Source organism: Pleurotus ostreatus, assembly GCF_014466165.1.
Source record: "Pleurotus ostreatus strain PC9 chromosome Unknown scaffold_8, whole genome shotgun sequence".
Lineage (NCBI taxonomy): Eukaryota > Fungi > Basidiomycota > Agaricomycetes > Agaricales > Pleurotaceae > Pleurotus > Pleurotus ostreatus.
The window spans coordinates 2,664,404-2,686,897 of record NW_023503163.1 but is presented as its reverse complement, the minus strand read 5'-3'; the positions used below and the strand labels follow the sequence as shown (position 1 = coordinate 2,686,897).

General features: G+C 53.4%; 6 protein-coding genes across 6 annotated transcripts; 4 read left to right on the top strand and 2 right to left on the bottom strand.

Moving 5' to 3' along the window:
* Positions 1-3,427: 3,427 nt before the first annotated feature.
* On the top strand, positions 3,428-4,804 carry PC9H_011210 (uncharacterized protein; the record flags this gene model as incomplete). Its single annotated transcript, XM_036780695.1, has 8 exons — positions 3,428-3,597; positions 3,666-3,810; positions 3,878-3,943; positions 4,010-4,184; positions 4,238-4,348; positions 4,408-4,636; positions 4,696-4,727; positions 4,782-4,804. 8 exons carry the CDS (start codon positions 3,428-3,430, stop codon positions 4,802-4,804), a joined length of 951 nt encoding a protein of 316 aa, XP_036628078.1.
* Positions 4,805-7,760: 2,956 nt separating this feature from the next.
* On the top strand, positions 7,761-8,957 carry PC9H_011209 (uncharacterized protein; the record flags this gene model as incomplete). Its single annotated transcript, XM_036780694.1, has 1 exon — positions 7,761-8,957. One exon carries the CDS (start codon positions 7,761-7,763, stop codon positions 8,955-8,957), a length of 1,197 nt encoding a protein of 398 aa, XP_036628077.1.
* A 604-nt stretch (positions 8,958-9,561) lies between these two features.
* PC9H_011208 (uncharacterized protein) lies at positions 9,562-10,774 on the bottom strand (the record flags this gene model as incomplete). Its single annotated transcript, XM_036780693.1, has 2 exons — positions 9,562-10,658; positions 10,714-10,774. 2 exons carry the CDS (start codon positions 10,772-10,774, stop codon positions 9,562-9,564), a joined length of 1,158 nt encoding a protein of 385 aa, XP_036628076.1.
* A 978-nt stretch (positions 10,775-11,752) lies between these two features.
* On the top strand, positions 11,753-13,875 carry PC9H_011207 (uncharacterized protein; the record flags this gene model as incomplete). Its single annotated transcript, XM_036780692.1, has 11 exons — positions 11,753-11,936; positions 11,983-12,091; positions 12,142-12,168; positions 12,209-12,397; positions 12,446-12,710; positions 12,764-12,875; positions 12,932-13,120; positions 13,238-13,319; positions 13,387-13,512; positions 13,594-13,737; positions 13,794-13,875. The coding sequence occupies 11 exons, from the start codon at positions 11,753-11,755 to the stop codon at positions 13,873-13,875; spliced, it is 1,509 nt and encodes a 502-aa protein (XP_036628075.1).
* A 3,787-nt stretch (positions 13,876-17,662) lies between these two features.
* PC9H_011206 (uncharacterized protein) lies at positions 17,663-19,653 on the bottom strand (the record flags this gene model as incomplete). The annotated part of the gene is made up of 11 exons (XM_036780691.1): positions 17,663-17,692; positions 17,758-17,938; positions 18,003-18,023; positions 18,117-18,301; positions 18,381-18,440; positions 18,514-18,609; positions 18,667-18,749; positions 18,806-18,949; positions 19,075-19,125; positions 19,207-19,261; positions 19,453-19,653. The coding sequence occupies 11 exons, from the start codon at positions 19,651-19,653 to the stop codon at positions 17,663-17,665; spliced, it is 1,107 nt and encodes a 368-aa protein (XP_036628074.1).
* A 682-nt stretch (positions 19,654-20,335) lies between these two features.
* Positions 20,336-22,368, top strand: PC9H_011205 (uncharacterized protein; the record flags this gene model as incomplete). Its single annotated transcript, XM_036780690.1, has 12 exons — positions 20,336-20,544; positions 20,615-20,627; positions 20,709-20,763; positions 20,832-21,098; positions 21,182-21,264; positions 21,329-21,424; positions 21,498-21,569; positions 21,621-21,680; positions 21,741-21,907; positions 21,967-21,987; positions 22,040-22,241; positions 22,297-22,368. 12 exons carry the CDS (start codon positions 20,336-20,338, stop codon positions 22,366-22,368), a joined length of 1,317 nt encoding a protein of 438 aa, XP_036628073.1.
* Between the last annotated feature and the right edge of the window lie 126 nt (positions 22,369-22,494).

The following is a 22,494-nucleotide window of genomic DNA, read 5'->3' as shown; positions in this document are numbered from 1 at the left end:
ACGAGCGGGGAGCAGAGACGCTGGCTGTAAATCAGCGGAGTGTGTAGGGCAATAGGGTTCCTCAACGGCGAACGAGAAATACGCGTATGAGATGAGGTATCGAACGGGTGAAGCTCCAGGAATTGAGTTTCGTGCTGTTTGGACGGTAAAAGAGCTGCACGGGTGGAGTCCTGAGAGCCCCGACGGACAGGCGATGCATACGATGAGCGACAGCAGCAGGGCACCAACAGCCAGATGTACGTGGGCAGGACGATCCACATTAGCCAGTAGTAGTATACGTCGTGTCTTTCGAGCTGGGGAGCGACTTCATAAGCTCGGAATGGAAGAGAAACGTTGAGAAGAACGCACCAAGTCCCCAACGTGGCGCTGGCTCCTTCAACATACTGATATTCGTCTTCAGCACTCGGGTATTCTGGCGAGTGTAGTGTATGAAGCACCGGTCTGTGCGGATTCTCGAGTGCCAGAGTGCCTCCATAGCTGCGGTGAGCGATGGCGGAAGAGTGGTAACCAGTGATCCCAGTCTTTCCTCAACGGATAACAAAGCCTGCATATATGGGTTCAGCATCACCGGCGAGCATCTACCGGGAGAGATCCCCATTACTTAACGACATACATGGTCCGCTCGTTGGGCACCAGGATACGCATCTAGGGAAGGTAAGGGTCCGGCATCTCCAGCAAGACGTCGACGATCGCTTCTTCGAGCGGTTGGCGAGGGTGACGAGGGCATTCCAGTCCTTTGCAGCTGCGCGGACATTCTCATTAACAACGTTTTCTCGGAGAGCATACTCCAGGCATGCAATCGAACAGAAGGGCAGGTCGGAAGAACGGACCCACCCAATCCAATCCATCGTAGGCGTACGTATGTGTCCTCGAGCGTTGCTCAGAGGAAGTAGGAGGGGCAAAGTCTGCTTGTTCTGCATATGACGATGAAGAAACTTCACACACCGCTACTTCTGGTGAAAGTTTTGGGGGCGTGATAGATACGAGTTGGGCAAACAGTAACTGAGCAGAAGCTGGAGCAAGAGTCTTTGTACGTCAAGCTACGCTTCAAAGCCCTATATACGCTGCAGAGTAAATATCTTCGTACCTGGCAATTGCTTGCAGTGAACCCGTATACGATGAACTTCATGGCGCCAGGCGCTTAGATGAGATAATTACTCAGAAAGAAGTCGACGGCCAGGTCTTTGGTACACTGAGGTACGCAGGCCTAAAAGCACCGTCCAACCGTCTTTTCTTCTGTGGAGGAGCAGTGATGATGATACATTGATGATCGAAGAGTTCAAGAAAAGGGCGCGAAGTGATTGTGACTGTGAGAGTTAGTTTCAAACTCCGAAATATTTGGTTCTCAGCAAGTCCGGCCCGGGGCTCCGGATTGACGCCCATCAAGCTCAGCATCGTTGCTCTTCTGCCAGCATCAAGGACCGCCAACCGTCCGTTCGGAACCATATAATCATCTGGAACTTCCTCCTTGTCACGAAATTGTCTCTACACCTCTCATCGAAGTCGGTAGCGTCCTGGGCTTCATTTGGGGCCGGTTCGGTGTACTCCGCGGGTGCTGAGGCACGTATATGGGGTTGGGGCAGTTTGATTGGGACAGGTACGCCTTGTTAACGTTTGCTTTGCGATCTCAAGTTCACGAACTCGTTTTCTACAGCGTACAAATGGCCAACGACGAACCAATATTGCTACAAGCTATGCTGGGTAGTTCGAGATCCACGGCAAATATGGGCGGTTCTTCTATCCATATTTGATGCCTGACGCGTCTGGGAGCTAGTACTGGGATCCGGGTTCTTGTCAAGCGAAGGTAACAACTTGCAGTACGTGCCGTCGACGCTCTGTTATTCGAGTCGATCTATACCTTGAATCGTAGAACCTACCGGTCGTACCCATCTTAAAACATCCTTGAGTCGTAAAATGACCATGGGCGCTGCTCCTGCACATGTAGAACTGTAGGGAAGGAATGCTCGTGATAATGCAACTCCCTTCCCTCAGCCTCGAGTCGCGTCGTAATAGACCTTGTCTGGATGCGGCATTTCGGCTCGGTGCTCCTCGTTCACTGGTGGCACCCGCTCCGTTCGCATTCCAGCTGGCGCGGCGCGTTGTATAGTGCAGGGAGGTCTATGCAAGGACTCATTTGCGTGGCAATTCAGAAGAACCTAGTGTATGCCCGATCGCCCCTCGCGAATTTTACTATTGATCACCGGGGCTTTTCGTCCCAAGCCGTCTCCGTGTTTCTTCGTTGTATTCAGACTTCTCGCCCTGCTCTTCGTCGCATCCGCTTCCCCGGACAACTTCGTCTTGCGGTCTACTTCTACAACCCTGTTTGGCCAGTCTTTTCCATGATATCTCCTCGACTTCACAATTTGTGGACCTTGGGGCAAAGGTCTCTTGGGACGCAAATGGGATGGAAGCAGTCGCCAACCCGCACGTACCATCGTTCAGCCGTTCGCGATGCGAAAGCACGGCGCCGCGTCGTGAAAGTCGACGAGCAGCGGATAATTAGCACGCGTAGAAGCGCGTCAATAGGTAGAGCCTCCACAGTGAAGGGAAGCTACGAGGAGGTAAGAAGTTGGGTGGAGCGATACAAGGGTACTAAAAATGGCTAGATGAGTTACCCTTCCCCAATCGCGGGAATGCTTTCCAACGAACGTGGTACAATGAACAAGCCGCTCATGGATCCTAGATACTTGTCCCGGCCTCTCGCGCGCAAAACCTGTCATACCCACTTGGTTGTAGAGCCCGTGATGCTCCTCCCTCCAATTTCCGGGAAGCCTCCGTGCCCTCTTCTTGTAGTCAGCATCATCGCATGGCCATTATCTACGAGCACCCCCTCGGATCATGGCTTCGTCGTTTATTTCCCCACTACAATGTAACGTGCAAAACCATTCAAGCGTTTTGCAGCTGTCGATCCACTTCTGGGACTTCTATTTTTACATTTTGCCTTCTCATTTGTCACCCCCACTCTGGTCATGGTTCGCCTCCGGAAAATCTCTAGCCTCGATAACATCACGCGCCGTCAACGTCAACGTCAATTTCGCAACGCCCTCTAGGAAGGTCGACAAAATTAGAACAGAACGATCCGTAGTGTTTCCGCCTCTCTATGCTAATGCCGCCACGCTCACTTCATACGCTCTTCCGCTCACATGTCCACCATCATTGATCCGACATTTAGCATACTTGCGCTTTCGACTGAAGCGACGTTTATGCGACTCTCCCCGCCTACGGAAGAATCCAAATCAGACGTCTCAACGTGGAAAGCAGATTCTCACCGTCGGCAACGATGGACGGCATCTCCAGGTCGTGTGTCGGGTTGTTTTTAGCCCTAGCTGCGAGGTGAGCATATATAACCTCGTTCGTCGTATGCCATTCTGATTCAACACAAAGTCCGAAGGCGACGAGCACTTAGTAGCTCGTTCATCCTCCAGCTATGCTTGGTCTTTCCGCAGCAGCCCTTGTCATCGCATCCGCCTTGGTACCCCGTACCCTCGCTCACGGCGGTGTTCTATCCTACTCCATCGCCGGAACATGGTACGACGGATGGAAACCGTACAACAGTCCCGTGGGTCAGTCCACTATTCAGCGACCTTGGGACACATAGTGAGTTACTTCGCCATGAACTCATACTCGGTAGCTCGCTCGGTAATCTGATATGTGGATTATCTTAGCAACCCGATACAAGACCCTACTGTAAACACTCTTGCGTGCAACGATGACGGTACATCCCCCGCTGGCCAGCTCACTGCAACCGTCGGCGCGGGCTCCCCCATCACCGCGTTCTGGAACACCTGGCCACACGACACCGGCCCAGTCGTGAGTCCCACTTCTTTCTCAAAGTTGAGTCGTACACTGACTAACATGAATTTGTATCCGCTTGCAGCTCACCTACCTCGCCCAATGCCCCGGATCTACGTGCACTGGCGTGAACGCGAACTCGCTGAAATGGGTACGTTGCCTCCCTCTTTCTCCTCTTCCCTCTTCTTCTCTAAAGACTTTCCATGATGCGTCGTAGTTCAAGATCGACGAAGCAGGCTTGCTCTCTGGATCGGTCGGCGCTGGAACATGGGCAGCTGGCAAAATGATCGCCCAGAACAACAGCTGGACTTCAACCATCCCCGCCTCCGTGCCCTCTGGCAGTTACTTGATCAGATTCGAGACCATCGCCTTGCATTCCATGCCTGCCGTACGTACCAAGCTTCTCGTTTTCTCAGTCACTAGTATTTATCGACATCTTCTATAGCAATTCTACCCGGAATGCGCGCAAATCACGATCACCGGAGGTGGTTCGCGGGCTCCTACGCTGCGGAGTTAGTTTCGTTCCCCGGAGCCTACAAGGCTTCTGATCCAGGAAGTACGCGTCCACCCTCTGCATAAACAAGGTTCTATGTTTTCTTACGATACCCTTCTTAGTCACAATCGACCTCTATACTCAAGCCGCAACATCTCAAATGACCTACGTAATCCCAGGCCCTCCTCTTTACGGCGCTGCCTCTGCTCCTCCCTCCAACCCGAACCCCGGTTCGACAGCCGTCCCGACCTCCCCGGCCACTACCAACGCGCCCTCTTCAACAGCTGCCCCCGGAACTGTCGCGCAGTTCGGTCAGTGTGGAGGTATTGGATACTCCGGAGCTACAGGATGGTGAGTCCCTCTATGTAGAATGCGTCGGAGCGGTCGCTGATCATTGGTTCTTTCTTCAGTATTGCTCCATTCGTTTGCACGGCTTTGAATGGTACGTTCACACCTTTCCTCATCCACTACTTCGCCTTTAATTGCATATTCGCAGATTATTACTCTCAGTGCCTCTAAGCCGAGACCTCAATGCCCAAAGTTCCTTCTACTTTCTTATATTCGTCACGCCTGTATTCCTCGTTCGTCTTCGCCTGTGACCTTTGTATCAACAACAAGTGCATCTAATTCACTTAAATTCGATAAAGTGGCATCTCATGGAGACACATAGTAGCGTCGAGACTCGTAAGCCAGGATGGTAAGAACTCCTGTGAACAACATTGGGAGGACGAAGGGGAAGTGTCCGACTAAGCAGACCAACCAGCCGCGAGGCTTAGATGCACGAGAACCTGTATCATGATTCGGCGAGAAGAGACATATCCGAACCGGTTGGTGCATTTTGCGAGTCAGTTTTTCTTGACATGGCAGCGAGTCTGCCGCTGTGCGCTCTGTTCCCAAACTTGTGCTCTCTACGCGTACCATGCGCAAGCACGGTCCGCTTCACGCCTGCAAAGGGAGTCTGGCCTATAACGACTACAAACGCGAGAAGCAGCTCGTCGTGAATCCCAGACTATCCCAAGGATACTGCACCTCTACAGGTCCACACATGTTGCATGGCGTCGTATCGATTCCAGGTCTTCGTGGTCAACAGCTGACATGCGCTGGGGCCGACCGTGAGGAGTGGAAGCTAGTCGGCGGAGGTGTTGGCGAGTGATTATCGGAGGGGCCGTCCCGACATCTCGGCTCGGCTCAGCGGCGTAGATCGAACTAGGTATCCTCCAACTTCAACGTAGGTGCCGCCCCTCCCGAGCTTCGAAGCGGCGCTACATATTAGGTCAGGGACATGCTCGACTCACTGGCACTCACCAAACTCGACTTTCACATCGGTGAATGTGCTGATTAATGACGCCGATCGACAGCAACAGTCGTATAAGGCTCTCAAATAGGGAGCAGCTGAACTCCGAGCAATCCAGATTCAAGCAAGCTGAAAAACGTACCGTCAGTCCATCCAAAAGCAAAAACGAATGTAAACGAAGATTGTCGTTGAAGTAGCATTGGGCGAAACCACGGGCTGCTATTGTGTTGGATATGCGAGGGCCGTCAGCGAAGAAGGGCCGGATGTGAATACGAATAACGCACCCGCACGTTGGGATGATGGACCTCATCCTGGATGAGCTACTAGGCATCCGGAAGGCGGGAGCAGATGGTCTGAACTGTGTATTTAATGCTTCTATTCAGTCGAAGGTCGATATCGATGTTGCTGGTGGGGATTCGATCTGTTCGACCTCAGGTCCTCTACATCTTGAAAGCTTCAATTCATACTCAGTCGTTTGTATGTCGAGGTTGCAGCCGCTTTCGGTAGGCCCGTGGTTTCCAAATGACCAGGATACCTGAAGCCTGATTCTCGCGAGTCAAGATACACCACCCTCGTGATGATGTCGAGGAGCTCATGCACCCAAACTTGGAGCAAGGGAATGGAAGGATGACCTGCCGTAACGCGGCACGCATGGAGAATACGCGTGAGGAGCTTTTGATCAGGAGCCGAGCCTTCAATAGAGTGAAAACCGGCTACATTGGGGACTGAAGTAGTCTCGCTGGCTGCGTCCCAAGGAACAGACGACGGTAGTAGTAGAAATAGATCGCATTGGAAACGAAGACGCAACAGACAATCAGCGATCCATTACTACGCCGGAGAGTTTTCTGTAAATGATTCTCTTCGTTCTCATAAACGACGGACTCACCCTCCCCTTCGCGCGGCCACTCCTTCGCAATTTGGTCACGTTCAAATTACTCGGCGTTCTTCTGGCCAAGCGCCCCGAGCCTTCGGTCCCCCGTCACCTCAGTGCATACATGGAGTACTTTGGAATTTGAACGAGGTTGTACGTTTGAATACGCATCGTCCTTCGCGCGCAGCCCGTAAAATCGAAGAGCTGGGTGGAGTAGGAGGATACGTGCTCGTAAGAAAGCAGTTCAGGGCTCTGACTAGGTCGTGCAAGCTATATGAAGGTTTCATGGTGGGCTATCAGTAGTGTCCTGGTGGGTGCTTGAGGCCGGAATGAGGTCAGTATGGGCGCGTTGAATCTTGAATGTCGCTGTAAGACACCGCTGAGATGCCAGCACGTCGGGCCGTCTGTTGCATTGGCGGAAAAAGGACGTCGACGCGAGCAGCCCTGCGCACGGACCCCCGAATCCCGATGTTTGGTTTTGGGTTCCCGACCAAGCAAGGGCGGGATCTCCCTTCGTCAAGCCTCCATGGTTGGTTTTACCGATCCGCAGTCTTCTGCATCTCATCGCCATTTTCAACTCTGCATCAGTCATTATGCGGGAGAATCATAACGAGGTGCGTCTGCTGTTCATGCCGCTCACACAGTTGTGCTGAATCGACGCAAACCTCGGCCGTTGCAGGCATTCAGGTCATAGATCAGAAGGCTGGAGAAAGGATCTCGACGTCGGTGTCCTCGAGGATGCAGAAACTACAGTACTATGATCGTCGAGCACCGCTTCTCTCAATCATGTTTACGCGATACGCTGCTGTTGGGTGTCACTCGAAATATACATTTCGAGCCACTTTCGCTATGTGCGGTCGTCGAGGGCCACAGCTACGTATAAAAGGACGAAACCTCCATTTGACTCCACAAAGTCTAGTCTGCGGTCCTTCCACTTTACGCTGTACGCCAACCATACTGACTGATCCACGCTTCTAGGAACGCCATAACGCAACAATGTAGCTCACTTCGGTACCCCACACTCAGGTGCGCCATAGACACCCCATCACCACCTGGGAGCTGCCATACGCTATGGGGACCGCTGATCCTCTTGGCGCGTTTGAAGTCTAAAGGACGGTACTGCCGCCTTGCCCGGCTCGGGCTTCTAAAGTATAACCCGCACCGACCGTGGCCGCATATCCGGGAGTGGTATAAAGGTCGTGCAGTCTTGTTCCTATTCCCCAAACGACCCCGTTTGGACTACAGTGAGTTCACAAATTCGACTACGTTCTGAATCATAGAACTAACATGCCTCCGACAGCTAGCAACCCATGTCTTCTTACAACATCCACCAGAATCTTTACAGCCTCGTGCTAGCATGCAACATCGCGACCGGCTGTACGGGCACCCAAGCAGAACTCCAGCAGAAAATGGACGACGCGCTGCAGCCCTCTATCAACGATCTTGGCATTGGCGCATGGAATGTCGTCTGGGGACCTGCGGTATGGAAACTACACCCTGACGAAACCTACAACGCTGCCGATCACATCTGGTTCGTCGCCCGCGGCGCAGATGTCGATAACGGCAGCAATGCGACATACGTGATCGCCATCGCAGGGCTTGCCGGCAAATCGGCAGCCAATTGGGCAGAAGTGCTAAACACTGCTCAAGTCGTCGATTTCGACACATTTTGCAAGGACGCTGGTTCGCCGCCTGTAGCTGCTGCGCCAGAATCCCTTGACCCGCAGAAACCCTACATTGCGCTCGGGATTGCGAATGGCGTTTATCGTCTATTGAACGCAGCCTCAGCTGGTCAAGGGACGACGCTCACCCAGTTCCTTGAGGACATTCCTTGCGATAGCCGCGTCATTTTCACGGGCCAGAGCCTTGGAGGAACGTTGTCATCGACACTTGCTCTGGCCGTTCTTCAAGGCGGCACGCTCAAGAATGTATCCCCCGACAAAGTCCTTGTTTACTCGGTCTCCTCTGGTACTTCCGGGAACAGGCCATTCGCCGACCTCTTCGCCACATCATTCCCCCTCATCTCCGTAGGCGAGAATCCATACGAAGTGTGGAATGCAAATATCTGGAACAAGTACGATATCGTCCCCCGCTTCTGGAATACCGGCTCCGTCGAGGAACAGAATATGCGGGCTATTCCAACTGTATATGGGGCACTGCCTGCGCCACTCCCCCTTCTGGTGTCTGAAGCAATCGAACTCATGATCGCCAAGCATGTGAGGCCGTCGCTGGTTGATTATGTGCCCATCCAAGGAATGATGTTTGTTCCCGATGACGCGCCACCTACACCGAAAAATCTGATATGCTTTATCCGCACCGCCCTTACTCAACACATTACGGCGTACGTCGACTTCTTTGGGGCGCCTGCCCCTCCTCCGCTATCCAAGGCATCCGGCCTCGCAGAGGCGCCGATCATCAGTCTTTTCAACGACACAAGCATGGCTGTTGAGGAAGGGGAGGGTGCACGAACGGAGCTCCGTGGAGTCGACGTGCTACTTGGTGCATAGTGTGAAGCGCCTCTATGGCATCCGCCCGACTTACCCTTCCAGCCTTCATTTGCGTATTCATCAAAAGATTCAATCATCCCTCTGACAATGGACGCGTCTATAGAATGGCTGGGCGTATACCGTAGCAATTCGTATTCACGACTTCGTCTATGTTCATTTTGTCAATTCAGAGCGAATACACAGGGTGGTCAAATTCTTCTCGTTTCTTCATCCCAGTCCAGCGTAAAGTTTTCTGCGATGGATTCCACTGTGTTGGGGGATATATTGCATCGACGGATCTTGAAGACGTTGGGAGGGATCCCGAGGTCTAGGCGTTGTTGAAGAAACTCGCAGATACGACCGGACGTGAGCGGCGATTGTGACCCACGGCTGTCAAAGGTACATCCCCGCAGCTTTATGCTCGTTAACCTGGGGAGTACACCGTCCAATTGTTGTTGTCCGACATCTTCCCCTCCACGCGTAGTGTCTATCAATGCCTGAACAACGAGACTATTCGTTAGGAGCTCCAGAATCAGAGTCTCCACTTGTTGATGCCGTATGAATAGGTCCTTCCATCTCTCGGTCCGCGATGGGAGTAATTTGTGAAGATCGAATAAGGACGCTCCTATACCCCTCGCTCTGTTTTCGCAATGTATGTCAAGTAGAGCGACACTCCCAGTCGGAACCCAGGGAGCCTAGATGAATCCAATAGCCACATGCCATCGGCCAACGCCGCCGACGCGCTTTGTGCAAAGTGTGAGAGAATAGCAGATAGTATCTTGATGTGATCCGTATCATATGGACCATGGACAGATCGGAGCCGCACACACGTCGAAGCAGGGTATTGAATCCTCTGAATTAGGCCTGCCACGTCGACGAGGTCGATGGACCGGAGAGAAAGCGATGAGAGGTGGGGGAGAGCGACAGATGCACGTTCGACTTGATTGTGCCCTTCTTCGGGAGCTAGGGGAGAGGAACTCCACATTTCAAGTTCCCGCAGGGCCGGAGTACAACGGAGAACCATCAGAACTTTGGACGATGAAAGGAATGTGTTCGGTTTGATGATCCGGAGTTTCCGAAGAAGAGGGAACACTGGCAAGAATTGTACGGGTTGGAGCGATATGCTGTGGAGTTCGAGGGTCTGAAGGCTCGGCATATCCATGCTGAATACGCCTTCAAAAACAGCCACAGTGCCAATACCTGGCCCTGTCTCTCCTCGCAGTGCTAGCCGCTGCAGATTCGGAAGAGATTTCTTCTTCATCTCTGAGCCAACGCTAGCGATAGTTGCCAGAGAATCTCCAAGGTCACGCATACTAATGTCTAAACATCGGATTCTCGAAATCTGCGATATCGTAAGATGCAGAGCCTCGAGGTTAGGAGCTTGCAGACATTCGATATATAGCGGCGCTTGTTTCGTGCGTTCTAGCATTGTGACGGCATGGTCGAGAGAATCGATTTTGGATAGGTTGATTTTGTTCCATGCTTCGCTTGTGTCGACAAGGACTTCGCGCCAGGTATGGCAGATGCCGCCAACACTAAGAGAGTTGTCTGTCCATCTTACTAGGACGAAGATTTTGGCAAGAATCTCGCTGGGTAGTTTTGAGATAGGGCTATATATGTTTCTACGGCCACGCAGTTCGCGAAGTTCGGCCTCATGTGCAGCAATTTCTTCGTCAATAATGTCTTGGGCTGGGCAATTCAAGGGTGCTTTGTCGTAGATATCTTAAGGGTGATTAGTAACTCGGACGACGACAAGAACTTGATTAATGTATCATACTGCAGGCATCTTCAGACTCTGAATTGCTGAACTCCGACTCTGATTCGAAATCCGAGAACATGTTGATTCTTGCTGACTAGACGATTGAGCGTTTGATGCGTTGCGGAGAATCAGGATATATCCCGATGTTTGGCCTGGAGGAACCTTGCCAAACAGCGTGAGTCGAAGCCGAACATGGACTGCCATCGTTCTAACTTCTCAGGCCATGCAAAGAAACCCCAAACTCTTTCAGCCATGATCAAAGACGATAGAGTTTGGTGATAGAACGGCGTTACTTATCGTTTTGCCGTCGCTATTGTTCTACTTATCCGATACACAGATTCCTCTCTCACATTTCCATCAAGTATGTATCCGCCCATGACTCGGCCTTAGTCTCCAAATACGTTCCTTGCCATAGGCTCAATAGCCTCCACGTCTTCGCTCCGACTGGAGTGAGACTTAACGTTGGATTGGATGGATATTCTGTCGGTGAGTCAGCAGTCACGCCACAGCTGATAGATATATATGGCAGCGAGCAGACAGGTCGATTCATTGTCGGTGCGGAGTTTGACCATATGTTGTCTGTCATTCTTTTGCTTCTTGACATCCCAGGAATGGGCAATTACCACTCACCGTAAGTGCTTGAGAGCTGTGGCTTCATTGGCTAACACCAACCTATCTATCAGCGTGTTTGGGGGTTTAGAATGTACCGATGACTTCTCGTGAGTCTACTTCAGAAGCCACTAAGTGGCAACTGTCCTATGAATGCGAAGAAACGGATCAATATCGCTCACACGAAAGCTCTATTTCTGCCGCTGACCAGATTCTGAATCGCCCTCGATTTGATGCCATTGGAAATTCCACTGCTGCTCTCCAACACACGGTCCATTCAATCGACGTGGAATCGTCACACCAAGCGGTGTGCCTCGTCGCCGTATCCCACGTCAGACGTACTAGAGTGATCATCCACAAATAGGGAGTTGTTTTCTCAAGTATCAATGGGACTACAACTTATAAGCTCCGCATTCTGCTAGTCTCTGCTAGACCGAAACTCCATCTCATGTCGACAGATATCTACTTAATTGCTTTCGCACTTCTTCTCGCTCTCGCTGGTCTGAAAAGATGGCGCAGCAACAGATTGCCTCTACCTCCCGGGCCAAGGGGCTATCCGATAATCGGCAATCTGCTCGATATGCCCTCCGAACACCAGTGGGTAAAGTATCATGAATGGTCGAAGAAGTATAGTAAGCGGTGTTACGTGGGATTGGAAGGTGGTTAATGCGTTCTTAGATTCAGATATCATTTATCTGAATGTTTTGGGGAGCCCAATTGTCGTGCTCAACTCATACAAAGCGGCGAATGACCTCCTCGGCGTGCGTTCTACGCTGTACTCCGACAGGTATGTCATGGGGTCTATCTCTGCGAACTTCGTACTCACTCACACACGAGACCCCTGAGCACCATGTTGAACGAGCTGTAAGGACCTGCCGCTACATTGTGCTAGCCCATCTTCTAGGCTAGGTTGGAAAACGCTGTTGAGTTTCCTACCATACGGACATGCATGGCGTGCGCGCCGTCGCGCATTTTGGCAAGAATTCAATTCAGAACGCTCAACAAATCATCGCCCTAAGCAGCTGTGGTACTCCCGTGATCTCCTTCGGCGACTGCTAGAGGACCCGAAGCGCTTTCTTCATCATATCGACTAGTAAGTTTACTCCAGCGCGTCTGTGATATTGGCTGAGAGTGCGACAAGTACTCTCTCAGCGACCATCATCGCAATCGCATACGGTGTAGACGTCCAGCGTGAGGACGATCCCAATGTCGAGCGCGCTGGGAAAGCCCTCGTAAACTTGAAGGACGCTGCAATCTCCGGGAGCTTCATGGTTGATATACTTCCGTTCCTCAAGTATATCCCCACATGGATGCCGGGGGCTGGGTTCAAGGCGTACGCAGAGAGGGCGCGACCCCATACCATGGATATGAGAGAAGTTCCATACGAACAGGGTTGTAGTCGCTTGGTGGGTACTTCATTAATTGCTACTCCATCGATTCGATCCTGATGATTTCTCAGCGCGAAGGGACAGGCGAGCCGAGCATCCTATCTCGCAGTCTGGGCGGACACAGCATCGACAGCCATCCAGACGAAGAGTTGATCAAGGACGTGACATGGGTTGCGTATACAGGTGCGCTTACTGTTCCAGGATTTGCAGTGTACAACCGTGGCTTAGGTATCTACCAGGGGGCGCAGAGACATCGCCTCTAGTGATCTACACGTTCGTGGCGGCAATGCTCCTCTATCCAGACGTGCAGAAGAAGGGCCAAGAGGAGCTCGATGCCTATCTTGGTGCACGACTCCCCGCGTTTGAGGATATACCACACCTACCGTATGTCCGTGCCATCATGCAGGAGGTATTGAGGTATGTCGTGTGTTATTCTTTTCATTCGAGTTCATAATCTCTGGATCGTAGGTGGCAATCGGTATCGCCTTTAGGCAAGTTTTTGTCATCATTCTTGCCGTGATATATTCCTGACGGTTGCCCTCTAGGCGCACCCCACCGACTCACGATGGACGACGAGTATAAGGGGTATATTATACCCAAAGGGTCCACGATCTTCGTCAACGTCTGGTGCGCACTCGATTTCATCGGGTGATGACTGACGCAGGAATACTACCTGACCTTGATCACCGCGCAGGGCCCTCTTGAGAGACGAGGAAGTCTACTCCGATCCCGAAACATTCAACCCAGAACGCTTCCTGAAGGACGGCGAAATCGATCCGAAGACTCTCGACCCCATCCCCAACTTCGGATTTGGGCGAAGGTGTGTAGCACAACGTCAGCATTCCTGTATCGCCATTGTATACTAAACGGCCCTGCGTCTCACGCACTCGGCTGCATATAGGATATGTCCCGGCCGGTTCTTCGCTTTGGACTCCCTTGCGATCTCCGTCGCGTCGATCCTCTCCTGCTTTGATATCACTAAAGCGAAGGACGCACGCGGCCGGGATATCGAGCAGGATATTCAGTGGGAAGGCGGATTCACGAGGTGCGTATCTCCTTCACGTTTTCCTTTCTAGGGTGCTCATACGCTGACATCGGCAGGCACATCATCCCCTTCGAATGTGCCATTACGCCTCGCTCTGCTAAGGCTGCGAAACTAGTTCGTGACTCGGAGCTCATGTAAAAGATCTACATTTCAGCCTGCAATATTGTACTCCACTCGTAACTGTTGTTGATGCGGACTGGACTATATATATCCCTCTCCCGATGTACGCGAAGGTCTGGCGTTCACGGCCACATTGTTATCTGCATGACCACGGCCCAGCGGCGCTCCAACGACCCAGCACTGCGAAAATCAGAACCGCGATAAATCATAACTCGCAGGCGCATGACAGATCCAGGATCGGAGACGGAGGCATTGGGATTCCCCAACCCCACGCCCCACACCCCACGCCCCCATTCTCTAAAATGTCGCGCAGAAGGACTGAATGCTTCAACAAGAGCACACATATAGATGTAAATGCAACACATACACATACCCACAGACGACTCGCAGACGAGCCGGCCTGTTTTCCGCCAGTTGCGTGGTCGTGTGGGGGATCGCGTACGCCAGCAACCCCACAAGCAGAATCGACCGAGAGCTCGCACATCATGGGTAGAGATGAGATGCGCACATATAACTAGCGCATCCCAAGAGAAAGAGAAAGACGAGACGAATTCGACAGAGACGGAGGTGGGTCGTATATTATATTCGTGTAGCACAAACACGCATGGGCGGTGGGATAGCGCATTTGTTCGGCCGTTCATCAACATTCTAGACGGCTATCAGTCAGCTACCTACACTCGGGGGGTCAAGCAGCATCCAAAGCCAGCTGCGGATACCGCTGCCCGTATGGATCTCCCGCGAATGCAAATGCAAATGTGAGTGCAAATGCAAATGCAAAGGCGAAGGTGAATGCAAAGGCGAACCTCTCCTCTCCGCATCATAAGTCATAACGCGCATCGTGGCACAGCAGATTTCAAGACCCGGAATCCACTCTCTAGATTGAGGAGCAGGCGGGCAGGCGGGCAGGCTAGAAGGATCTATCCGACTCTTTTTTTTTGGGGGGGGGGGGGCAACCGCGACGACCGTAGTCTGTAGCCTGCAGACAAACACATAAACACGTAAACACATACACGCAGCAGGAAACGGGGAAACGAAACCGCCGAATTCGAAAGCGTCATTAGTCCACCAACGGCTCCATCCGCAGCGAGTTTGCCTGGATTTCTGGATTTAGGGCGGGAGTTTGGGAGCTAGTTCGGATAGGACGGGGGTTCTGTAGTCGCCAGATCGGGCGAACAACAAACAACACAAAATGTTCGTTTTAATTTTGATTTTAATTTGAAGAGAGAGCGTTGGAATTGAAGAGAGCGAGAGGCGCTACGCACAGACGCACGGACTCCCAACTCCCAACTCCCCACTCCCCACTCCCCACTCCCGACTCGAGATTCCTATACCGACATCATTATGTGCGATGTCCAAAGGAAGCAGCAGTTGCCCGGGCGTTGGTGTTAGCGTTAGCGTCGTCGTGGCTCGTTGTTCGTGTCGTCGTGGCTCGTTGTTCGTGGCTCGTGGCTCGTGCGTTTTTCCGCTGACTGCTGCTGACTGATGAGTAGTCCTGCGCATGCGCATGCGCGTGAGTGATATCGACGTTTATTGGATGGTGGTGGATGGTGGGGTTTATTGGATGATGAATGATGATGGATGATGGGATAGGCCACAGCGGGTCCGAACCACAGCGGGCTGTGCAGCGCCCAGCGTCGAAGTCTGCAACATTCGTAACATTCGGAATGTTCGGGAGGCAACACAGCGCAGGGTGCCTCCCTCCCTCTGCCCCTCCATCCCGCCGCGAGTGTAGACGGAGAAAAAGAAAGACAAGGAAGCGAAAGATATGAATCGAAAAAAAGAACGGGATCTGGCCGTTGGCGTTGGGGCTTGAAGACGGAAGAGGGAAACGGGGTACGGAGGCCTGAGCGCTGAGGACATGTACGCACGTAGATGACCACACGGGCCGGGGCCGGGGAGAGGGGATCAGGGGATCAGGGGGTTTGGGCCGAGCGGCAGCTCCGCGAGACGCCGTCGTTCGGACGGGAGCGGTGCAACATGAGCGGGGGACTCTGAGAACGGGAAACGGCGAGGGAGGAGCATGAGACGAGGATCGAGGAGGTGGTAATCAAAGACGTACTCACTCAAGGTGAATGCAACGGCTCGAGTCACCGCCGATGATAGTCTTGAGTGCTAGCGCTCTAAACGTTAAACCTGCGAACCGTCGCAGAATAGGCTCTCTCATCATGCACCGTGCCTCAGCAGTCCATCTCGTACGAACACAGCCCAATGCTAAGTAGACGGCGAACATAACTCCGCCCATATTGGTGAAATGCGACGCGAGCTGGCTGGATTTCTAGGAGCCTCGAACAAGACACGTTCGGGCCTTGAGCTTGAGCTTGAGGAATGGTGACTATGTCCGAGCTGATGGTTGCACAGAGCAGGTATCGCAGGAGGGTGAAGCGCCGGAAGATTAGATCGCTCAGAGCTCGTTAGATAGTGTGTATGCGCCCTCGCTGCGACTGATGACTGCCCTCGCCAGCACATTCTGGCTTCCCGAGATCCTCCCTTGAGTATGGACCGCCATGTACGTCGGCGGGTTTCCGAATGCCTTGAATTCCGTCGCTATGATATGATGGGCACGATTGGCGTGCATTCAAGTGGGGGCGAGCGGCCTGAGTAGAGGACTGATCGCAAGTGGTTTTTGAACGACGTGATTACACGGATTGTGCATTCGTGCTCTTCTTCGTCTTCCGTTAAAGTTTCGAGAGGAGTCCAGTGAGGCGAAAAAAAATGCCATCATTGTTTGTCCAGAAGCTTGGAACCAAGCATCGCGAGTGCAGGCGCCTATTTTCCTTCAACGTGCAGCACGTTCGTCGCGTCCCTCGAGTCCGCTCTTTCTCAGTCCAACGCCTTCAACCCGCAGTACCGTGTCCCCGTGCACGTCCCTGCGATCCACGATCTCATACGCGAAAACCGCGCGCATGCGGCGATCTCGACCCCACGGTCCGCGAACAGATCGCGCTGCTTGGCCAGTTCGCAGTTCTGCCGCATCGCTGGTATACTTCACCGACATCGAATCACCCAAAGTGATCAAAGGGGGAACCACGACTCTCTGCGCTCCCACCCCTCCCCCCCTTCCCACTCCCTCAAATGGTCCATATTCGCTGGATATTAGATCAGTAACACCCACTCACGACTGACGGGACCGCACAGTGTTCGTCACGGTGTACGAGCCGGGAATACGTGAGGCGCTCGTCCTGTGGCACCACACGCAGCACTTAGCACGCAGCACGCGACACAGCCTGCCAGAGGACGGAGTATTGCCCGTTGTCTGCGCTCGACGTCAGACATCAGTGGCCCCGTGAAATACGGCGCGGAATTCGCTCGCGCGTTGTACCGCCCGCACGGTCGACAGCGCGCATCTGGAATCATTACCATTCGTGTTCCAACTTGACTGGTGCATCCTCGAGTCTCGAGTCTCGTGAGCACCCGCGCAATGCCATGCAACTCCATGCTCTCGTCAGACTGCAGCATGTTCTGCGGCACGTCAATTGATCGATTGATCGATTCGTCGATGCGATGCCTTAGCCATGAATGCGTAGAACATTTCCCCCGCGTACATACCCGATCGTCTTAATCAAACACAAGCCCGAGCAGGAATCAGCAACCAGCAACCAGCAAACAGGAACCAGCAAACAGGAACAAGCCAAAGCGAGTCTGTGCCCTCCTCAGGCGTGCCTACACTCACGTTCGCGGGTACGAACGCCACCAGTCTATGATGCCCATAACTTTCTGTAACTTTGCGTCATGCTAATCATACCGTGCACTGTACATCCAAAATACGAATACATGAAACCAAATCGTCGACATCGGCATCGAACTCTTAGCCCCGCTTTTCACCAGGCGCCGCAGCCTAAGGAGCATCCAGCGCGTTCAGTGTTCACTGCGGAAGGGTAGCAGAACGCAGAACACACATACTCTTGGCTTCTCCACCACGGCATCCTTTGCAGCCAATTTGGTCTGCTGTGTCGTACAGGACTCAGCGTGCGCGTCGCCTGGGCAGGTGGTCGGAAGGCCCGAGACGGAGCTCACGATGAACGTGTCGCCGCGCGCGAATGCCGACCGGGCATTGAGCGACGCGAGAACCCAGGACGCGTACCTACGCAGTGCACAAAGAGGCGTCAGCGCTACAGTTACCGGTGATACACCAGCGCAGCACTCACACTGCGCCCGTTGGGTAGAAGCTGTTCAAGTTGCAAGGCAATCAGCGATTAGCGATCAGAGACTCCCGCTTTGACGTCTGGGGGGAGGGTAACGGGAATTAAACGGGAACGCACAAGATGCACCGCCAGCGGCGCTCGGAGCCGCCGTCCGCGTGGGCAGCGAGCGGCTCGAGCATGAGCGCCATCTGGACCGCGATGAGGAGCGTGGTGAGCAGCCCGGTCTCGAGCGTGAACGCGAGGATGTGCGCGAGCGTGCGGCGCGTCCTGCGGAAGATGGCCTCCCTCAGTGCGTTGTATAACTGCATCAAACCAGAGTGGCAGCGATCCACGCTAGTTAGAGGCGGGTGAGGGGATGGATTAATGGGAAAGGGCGCGTACGAGGGTGATCATGGAGAGGGTGATGGTGAGATCGCAGAACATGCTGAATCCCATCCATATCTACGATGGGCAGTGAGCGCGTGAGAACCCACTGCACACACAATGCGGGCAGCACGATGATATGTGTACGCACGGGGGTCACGATGGTCCCGAGCGAGCGGGAACTCGCGTCAGCGATACCGGGCTGTATATCCGCGAGCAGCAAGCACACGAACGCAGGGACGGAAAGCTATCTCATCTGTTGAGTGAGCCGTCCGCGAGTACTAGAGCTCTGAGCACCACGCACCGAGCACGTGAGGAGGAGGAGCCACCATTTGTGGCAGAGCTGGAAGATGCGCCACGCGAAGAATAGCTGCGATGTGAAGCCGACTGCGCCGTGCGGAGCTGTGTCAGCGGGACGCGCCTGCGTATCAGGTACGACTCACGGATAGCGATCATGGCGTGCGCGGCTTTGGTGCTGGGCGTCATGTCTGCGAGAGTGGGTATCAACGTCAGGTCGGTCACCCGCTCCCACAAGTCTACGGAGATCGCGATAGTGAGCACGCCGGACCCGAGGAATGCGCCCCAAGCTGTCGGGGAGTCGAGGACGGTGATTGTGAGTGAGTATGGGTGAGTATGAGTGAGTATTAGTGAGTATGATATTAATGTTTTGTGAGCGAACTGCGTCGTGTGTGGTTTGAATTTTCGCGCGTACCTGCGAGCTTGAGCACGGTGCGATCCCGGGGGAAGCGCCTGTGGTAGTCGTCTGCAGGTGGATTGAGTAGGTTAGTAAGTAAGTGAGTGAGCGAGCGAGCCGTGATAGATCCGCTTCGGGGGGTCTACGTACGCATTTGGACGATCAAGACGCCGAACAGCACGATCTCGAGGAGGGATCCGACGAGCTGCCCGTACCGCAATCATCAATGAATACGGATCGTGAGTACACCACACCACAAACGAACGAGGCAAACGTTTAAACGCACGACTGGCTCAAGACTGCAGACAGAATGCACGTCAGTACACGATTAAACAAATGGGGTATGGAGTATGGGGGATGGATCATGAAGTATGTTATGAAGGAATTGGTACATACAATGCTAGCCGCTCCTTTGACCCGGAAGTTACACTCCAAGCGGAGGGGGCGTGCACGGCTGTGCTGTTCAGATTGCGTCGCAGCCCGACCGTTGTGGGTGCTACGGATGGCCAGTAAATGTACATCGGTCAAGACTGAGGCAAAGAATTGGGAAAGGGGGGGAGGGGGGTCTTGGACGAGTCTCGAGTGAAGGTTAGACATGGGAAATGGGCGGTATTAAGCGACTCGGGGGTCTGGGGAATATGTGCGACCGTCAGCATGCGATCAGAATGCCGCCTACGTATTTATATATATATTCACATCGTACGGCGTTCCGGGACCATTATAATTGGTCTTTTGCGATTTTGCGAACAATTGAGAACTTGAGTCGCTTTTGCAATTGGTGCCACCCGGATTCCGAGCTGTACCTATAATATTCGGATATATCAGCAAAGCCATGGACAACCCACGGAACCGAATGGTTGCCACAAAATGCGAGGAACCAACAGCCCCGAATCAGAGGTGATATACGAGCATCTGATGGTACCACCCTCCAGCTATGCAGCAGAACGGCGGGCGCCTTGATCAGGCATCAAACTCTCACCTTTCCACCGTCAGGCGACCACAGCTTTGATCGCATAGTTCTTCGTTCGTATGCGCCCTCATGGAAAGACACATCGCAAACGAAACTGTTCCCAGCATCAAATCGAATCCGTGCGAGACAGCTGATAGACCCACAGCGTGTTTCGTGTTTTTCGCAGATATGAGCTTGGGTTGTCATTTTCATCATGATGGGGCGGTGGACTGATTGTGTTGTGAGTAGAGATAGAATTAACGGCGCCGGTGATCCGTGATCACTGCACACTGCACCCGAGGCTTGCTACAAAGACTCGCTACTAGCGCCATGGAGGTACGTACTTCATCCCCCGCTGATAGCACCTGCACTATCAACGGTGCTTCATTTCTCGGCAGCTTCCACCTACGAGCTTCAGTCGTCGGGATTGTGTTTAATTCTCCTAGCAATACGACCAACCAGGCGATGTCTTCAACGCAAGACTCCGAACTTCAATGGGACGCGCTGTATCAAGCCGATGCCATCGACCGCCAGAACTAGTACGCACTCCAGTCTTCGAGGCACCTCGCCCCACCCTTCTATTCTCATGTATTCACATGACGCCCACAGCTTAGGGCCCCTCGTACGTCTTGCATCCCTTCGATGGATTATCCCTCACACATGCATTACGCACATGCGTGTGTATCATTATACGTATACGTAGATCATCGGGTCCATCCTGGAGCTTGCGCTCTTCGGCGTCCTCATGATGCAGATACGTACGTACCTCCCTCGCTGTCCTGTCTCTCGCCAAAAGCGACTGCTCAACGATGGTGTCGTTGGTTAGGCACCTACTACAGACGTGCATGTCGCGATAACTGGCTCCTGCGACTCACAGGTGCGTCCCGCCAATATAGCTCTCATGGTCGGAGCCGTAATGCGTTATGGGTATCATCATACCATGGTCTAGCTTGGACATCCTTCCTGGGCGCCCTTACCCTCACAATCGCCGTCTTCGTCGACGCGCGGTACCGCTGCATAGTAGGCAGCACACTCCTCATCCAAGACTCCACGACCGCCGGCAGCGCGATCGCGTCCATGATGCTTGCCCTCCGTGCGTCCCCTTCACCCCTTCACCCTTTCACCCCCCACCGTCCCTTCATTCCGGGTCGAATTGTGACAATGGCGTATTTGCAGTGGAAGCGCATGCGCAGATGTGCTTTGCGTGGCGGATCCGCGAGCTGGCGCGGAAGAGGTGGCTCGCAGCCCTCGTCGCTTGTGTAAGTATATGTATATCCCACATCGTGCGCCCAGATAATCGCTACAATTTCTAATTTCTCCCAGCTCGGGATTGTGGCATTTGGCGCGTGCATAGCAGCCCACGCCCATGCATGGACGCTTCGGCCCCTTCAGCTCCCCGCCGACGCCTCCGCCCCAAACGTGAGTCCGTCCATCGCGTCCAAGAGGTTAGAGAAGCCGCAGTGCAAGCGGGCATGCTGACGCCGAGCCTCAGGCGCCCCGCGACTTCGATTTCATCCACACGTCCTCTCCTTACGCTTTGTCGATCAGACGCCCGTCGACGGCTGTGAGTATCGTGGATACACCTCAGACCCCATTTGACGTGTATTGTCCGTAGATCTGGATGGGCACCAGCGTCGCCTGCAACCTGACGATCACCGTCACTTTGGCTGTCCTTGTACGTGCGTTCCCTCCCCCGACGTACTGCTTTTTTGATAGCATCGTCATCACTATCTAGCTCTATCCAGCGTTGCGCGAAGCGGCGTTCGGTGAGAAACTGCCGATGATCGGGAAGATGCTGAGACTGACGTTCGAGACGGGGATTGTAACTACAATCTTCGCGATCGTGATGACGGGGTTGCTGTTTAGCAAGGCGCCTGCGACGCAGTATCTTCGGTACATCTTGTAAGTGGCCGTCAATACAGCGAATGCGGATGATTGAGCTGATGATATGCTCGGGCTAGCTATTATCCCAGTGGTGTCTTGTAAGTCTCTCTACTTGGTTGCAGCGGTGGAATCGGCTTACGGTGGTGGGAGATACTCGTCCTGGCTCCTCGCGTCGCTCAGCGCGCGTTCTTCGACGAGAAGCGAAGCGTATCCTTCAGTGAATATCACCGGAACGAAGTCGACCCATCTCGGCGAGCTCCGCTTCCAGACCAACACGCGGCAACTAGACGGGCTGACTGTCACCATATTGTCCCCCGTCGACGAGGACCGAGACATCGAGGAGCAGTCGTCGGTATGTTACACCGCGCCCTGATGAAGTAGAGTGGATTTGATGGACTGTCGAGCAGGTCGAAGCGGGCGACGAAACCCTGGCACCACCACCATCACATAAGGATAAGTCTCAGGAGGTGCTCGTGTAAGGGTGTTGTTGGGCGCAGTCAAACGGTGGAGAAGAGGAGAGGGAGGTGAAGGTGGTACACGCCAGCATCGGCACTCGGAAAGATACCCATTCGCTTCGAGGCTACATTCGTGTTATGTTTGTCGGT